Raw genomic sequence first — 6,000 nt, forward strand, 5'->3', positions numbered from 1 at the left:
CTATTAAGTTAAAATATTCCTTTTACCAATTAATTTATATATTTGGTAATTACCCTTGTTTCTTCCTTCTAATCAAAGAGATAAAAAAATTTGATTTTCTCTTTTAAAAAATATATATATTTAATAAGTGTCAAATTTTAATATGAATCAAGGCATGTATTATTTTTTATAAATGGAATATGAATCTCAATTTTCTTCTAATTTAGAGAAAATTAAACTGAATAATTATTTTAATTAAGAGGCAAAGATGGATATTTTTTTTTATCCCTCTTAATGAATCTTTTCTTTGGTTTACATGAAAAATAAGTGGAAAGAAAGGAAAGAAGGTAAAGAAGAAAGGAGTTCAATTGAAGAACTAAATCTGCTCACCTTTTGCTCAAACGATGGCTAGCTCTTGCTTGAGCAAATCTGCATGAAGTACTCTTGTTGCTTAGGTCAGAATTAATTAAAGTGCTCTTAAAGAAATTAAAAAAAAAGGAGAAAATCAGGGAGGTGAGAAAGAGAAATAAAGTAAGAGACTGGAGCATATAGAGAAAAGTATTGATGAATCATTCTTCATTCATTATTATTTCTTTCTTTTTTCCTTCTTCTGTTATAATAACTACCATGAGTGATTAAACTCTTCTTTGACATTATATATAATTTTCAACTTTAATGTATTTTGATGATTATATATATAGTTAGTTATTTCCATAAATGTTAGTGATTTAATTCTATTTATAATACTTGATTCTATTTTAATTGATAGTATTTTCGTTTAGGATCTAATGTTTAGTTGAAAAACAATCTATAAACTTGTATTGAATAAAATTCATTCCATGCATTGTTATACTTCAAATATATTTCAATACATAAACTGCTCTTTAATACTTATTTTTAAGGTCGAATGATTTAGTGAATAATTGAGAAATTATTATTCAGTGGATACTCTTAGAAATTTTATATGCAAGAAATCAATATAAAGAAATATAAAGATGTTGCATCTACTTCTAAAGAATGCATTTCTATATATTAAATCATTAAAATACAAATGATAATGAATGATAATGAATGATAAAATTCAATACTAACTTTAAATCATTGCATTTCAATACTTTTATTATTTTTGTATCAATCATATTTATTATTATCAATTTGATAAAATCTCAACCCTTAAATATATGTACAAATGTCATTGTTTTTTTTAGATGTTTTAATTAGAATAACAAAAATTATAGTAATATTTATTCATCACTATTTATACGATCAGTTAGTAGGCTTGTCAAAGAGATCAACAATATTAAACTTAGTAAAATGATATCTAATAACCTATTATTAAAGTGGATTTTATTATTTTAATAATTAATTATTTTTATATTATTATGAAGATCGATATATAAAAGTTTATATAATTTAAATATTTATAATAATATATCATATGCTGAAGTACAATGGAGTGATAAAATTTTAATTAGCAATTAAATCGTGTCAAATATTACAGAATTAACCTATCTTATTAAAAATTAAAAAAAAAGTAGTTAGATAGATAATTGTTTTTTAATAAATAATTATTAAAGAGTCTTTTTTTTTTATATGGAAAAAATAAAAAAATTACTAAAATATAGTGTTTTGGAAAAAATTATAAAAATATGAGAATTTTTTAAAAAATTGCTGGTAGTAATTTTTGACCAAATATTTTTAAATTTTTTTAAAAATGTTGATAGCAATTATTTATTTATTTTTATAATTTTTTAATATATTTTTTTAAAAATCACCGGTGGCGATTGTTAAAACTTAGTAAGTTTTCATTTTACCAATACTTACATTAAAAATTGCCATTTAAATTTCATATTTCTATAATTTAAAAAAAAATACTATATATATATATAAATATTTTAAATTCCATATATAAAAAATTATTCCATTATTAAATATTTATATTTTTTAGTTCAACAGTGATATGATTTGATTTTGACATGCAATGGGTAATGTTGAATTTCATTGTTATATATTAATTACAATTATAAATAATTTACCTTATTTTTTTTTAATTTTATTGAAAAAGTAGTGAGATTTTTTTTATCATTTTTTATAATTTTTTAATTTAAAAATAAAGGAAGGTAATTTCTTTTGAAAGCATTACATTTTTTAGTGTTAATAAAACATAATAAAAAAATATAAATGTTTTATTTTTCTGTTTGGCTTTCAGTCTATTATAGAATGTCATTTACTAAAAATAATAGACATTATGATCCTTTTTGTTGCTCCAACTTTTATGAATTAATATTAATAATTGTTGATTAGTATGTTGCCTCATATTCACCAGAAAATTAAATTTTAAACGACAAATACTATACAAACACAGCTAAATGAATTATTTAATTGCTCGCATACGATTTTTTTTACAGTGTTGGAAAACAAATAATATTACGAGTAAAAGAAAAGATTTTCTTGGTAATATTAGTAAAAACGTCTCAACTTTTTCTTAATTATAAATTATGCCAATTTTTTTTTGTATGATTCTTTGGAACAGGTAAGCCATAGATGAAAGAAAATTAAGGTGTTGTTTGATTTTATAAAAGAAACTTTGCTTTTATATTTAGTTATAAACATGGTACATTATTTTTAATTTTTTAATATTTTTTATTAAATCTTTGAAAAAAAATAAAGTACCATTCTCTAATAAAAACGATTTTTCAAAATAAATTATCTTTAATGGATTGAATACTCTTTTCTTTAAAAGTGAGACTAAATTATAATAAATGAAACATTAAGGGTTAGACTAGAAATTTTTTTGAAACTTTAAAGTTAACGTCCAATAGAAATTTTTTTTTACATTTAACAGAGCGCAAATTCAAGACTTCATTTATTATTTTGTAATAAGATGAATGCAAGTTTATTTTCTCTTTCTAAAATTTTATAGAAAAAAAGAGAGGTTATAATAAACAAATTTCAACGTGATCTCAAAGAAATTAGAATCAACATGTTTAAATATTGTGAAGTCTGATATGCATATATAGGTATTTTGAAGTGTAAGTAAAATTTAAAAATATGTAAGATATAGTTGTATTATTATTGTTAAATAATATTAAAGTCGTATGTCTTAAAAAAAGAAAAAGTATAGTAAACAATGCATTCATTGTTAGTAATAAAAAATTTATTTTATAAGAAGATTGTTAATTACATAAATAATATTTAAAATAATGAAAAAATATTAAAATAAAACATTTTATTTCTATGTTTATTTATTTGACAGCGATATGTGAAAAGTTGATTTTTTTTTTATTAAAATCAAATTATATAAATGTAAATAATAGTTTTGAAATAGATAAAGATATAAAAAAAAAATTGGAATACTTGTTACGAAAAAAATATCATGTAGTTAAATAAAAAAAATGTGCTCAAAATGCTCTTATTTTAAAATAAATATTTAAATTTTTTATTTCAGAAGGAATAATAATTGAGAAAAAATTTAAAATATTGTATTGTTTTTACTATATATATATATATATATATATATATATATATATATATATATATATTGTGTGTGTGTGTGTGTGTGTGTGTGTGTGACACTATTAGTCGGCAGAGCTATTAAGATGACTTGGTCCATATAATTAAGAACCCAACAAAGTTATAGTATATCAATATTATTAAATAGTATTAGTAAATGTGAAATTCAATAAGATTTGTGGATACTATCGCTTTTACAATATACTTGAAGTATTTTTCCCTTCAAGATTTCTCTAGAAACAAAAACATAAGATCATTAAAATTGAATGGTTCAAATTAGTCAAGTTGACAGTCTTATTATTAAAATTAAATTAGGTAGGATAAAAAAATAATTAAATAATTTTTTATCAGGTAAAATAATTCTATTAAATCAAATAACTTTGTAATATTTTATCATAATTATATTTATAAGAAAGTTATTTTATCATAAAATATATCCATAAATCAGTTATTAATTTTTTAAAATTTATTTAATGATTTTATCCATAATATTCTTTTATCTATTTATTATATCTCTTGAGATTGTGCTAATTATTTTCTTTCTCCTTAGTTTTTCATTTGTCTTTTTGTACACATCTAAATCGCATAAACTAATTAAAAATATTAAATGATAACAGTGATAACTGCATTTAATTAATGTTTTGTACTTATGGTTGCATTGATTTAAACTACCTTCACCTGCTTGATTACTTACGAATTGACTGGGTCGTTAGCATACTTATTTGCTTGTTATTTATTGTTTGAATGTGGATGTTGAGATGAGGATAATATTGGTTTAGGGTTTAATTAATTATTAAACGTTGATGGACTACAAAGTTGTAATTTTTCAACGATGCAGCCATTAGTTGTATAGCATGAGATCAAAAAAATAAAAATTAAGCATAAATTTTAAGTGTTTATGGCAATTGTATAATAAATATCTGAATTTAAAATTATCACATGCCATTAAAATAAAATTATAATATTAATAAAAAACAGTTTTGAAAATACTAAAAAAATACATCTAAATTTTATCCTAATTTAGTTATGAGTATTATAGCACAAGACAAATGAAATTACTTAAGCACAATTTTAATAATGAATAAACCGAATATATATTAATTTATAAATTAATCATAGTACCATCAGGTCAAATCATCTTCACCAGATCAATTTTAATTATCTTAATGTCAAATCATATCATTAACACTGCAAGTCCAATGATCTACAGCAAATTTGAATTAGTTTGTGGATTAACTTGACCTACATCTAATTAATTAATCTAATAGCAATTCGAGCACTAAATTGAATTGAAATGAAATGAAACATAAATAAATTTAATAAGGTTATTATTTTATTGCATATAATTTATATTCTGTTATATTTTCATTAATCATCTTATTTATTAAATGATAAAATAATATATTTATTTTTTCGTTTAATATTTCCTTCATGTAGTATTATAATGATTATTAAGAATACAATGTAAGATCATATAGTATTATGCTTATATTATTTGCATATGATAATTGTATATAAATGAAAGAAAAATAAAAAAGAATAATTTTACTTATATTTTTGAAACTCGAAGGGGAAAAAAAGAGAGACGTAGAATAAAATAAATTAAATTATGTAACGCTCTTTTAAAATTTACATTAAATTTTAAATAATTCAAATAATTAAATTTAATCTAATATAATATAGTCTCATTTTATTTTATTATATTTTTAATTGATTCCAACATAGTCCCCATCTAATAATGACCTACTAGAAAAAGACCTATGAATGTTAGATGTTAATTAAAATGACGAGCTAGATACATCATGTGACAAAATTTGTGCGTTGGACCCTGTCCATATGTTTTTATTCTAGTCATAGTTCATTCCAAAATATAAGCCAAGTCGAAGAATCGAACTTTTGCACTTCATCGCGAATAAAAGCTAAACCTCGAATGTGACTCAAATTTGAAATACATAGGCTGCTTATATATATACATACACGCATAAGCACAAGTGACCCCATCTTACCCATGAAGGGTGCAAGGAAATTAAGGAATTAAGAAATAGACCAAAGTTTTTTTTTTTTTTTTTTTTTTTTTTTTTTCCAGTTAAGAGGAGGTCACATATGGAGGAGGCATATATGGGGGATCAAGACAAAGAAAGGGGAGGTGAAGAAGTGAAGTACCGTGGTGTGAGGAAAAGGCCATGGGGTAAGTTTGGGGCAGAAATTAGAGACCCAACAAAACCTACGGGAAGACAATGGTTAGGGACATTTGATACAGCAGAAGAAGCTGCTAGAGCTTATGATCGTGCAGCCATTGCTTTGAGAGGTTCTCTTGCAATCCTTAATTTTCCCGATGAGTACTATTCTCATCTACCTCATGTATCCTCGTCGTCTTCTACTAATGTTGTTGGAACTTCTTCTACTTCACGATGGAAGGGAGTTATTGAATTTGAGTGTTTGGATAACCAGGTTTTGGAAGATCTTCTTGAGTCATCGGAAGTGAAGAAAAGGAATTATGAAGGCTAA

General features: G+C 22.6%; 1 protein-coding gene across 1 annotated transcript; it reads left to right on the forward strand.

Annotated features, from left to right (window-relative positions):
- The first annotated feature begins 5,610 nt into the window (after positions 1-5,610).
- Positions 5,611-6,000, forward strand: LOC113852282 (ethylene-responsive transcription factor ERF098-like). The gene has a single exon (XM_027482519.1). The coding sequence runs from the start codon at positions 5,611-5,613 to the stop codon at positions 5,998-6,000; it is 390 nt and encodes a 129-aa protein (XP_027338320.1).

Source organism: Abrus precatorius, unplaced genomic scaffold, assembly GCF_003935025.1.
Source record: "Abrus precatorius isolate BTA unplaced genomic scaffold, Abrus_2018 Scaffold10, whole genome shotgun sequence".
NCBI lineage: Eukaryota > Viridiplantae > Streptophyta > Magnoliopsida > Fabales > Fabaceae > Abrus > Abrus precatorius.

Excerpts from the sequence above, each read along its gene's own strand:
- LOC113852282 (XM_027482519.1), top strand. The coding sequence starts at position 5,611 with ATGGGGGATCAAGACAAAGAAAGGGGAGGTGAAGAAGTGAAGTACCGT.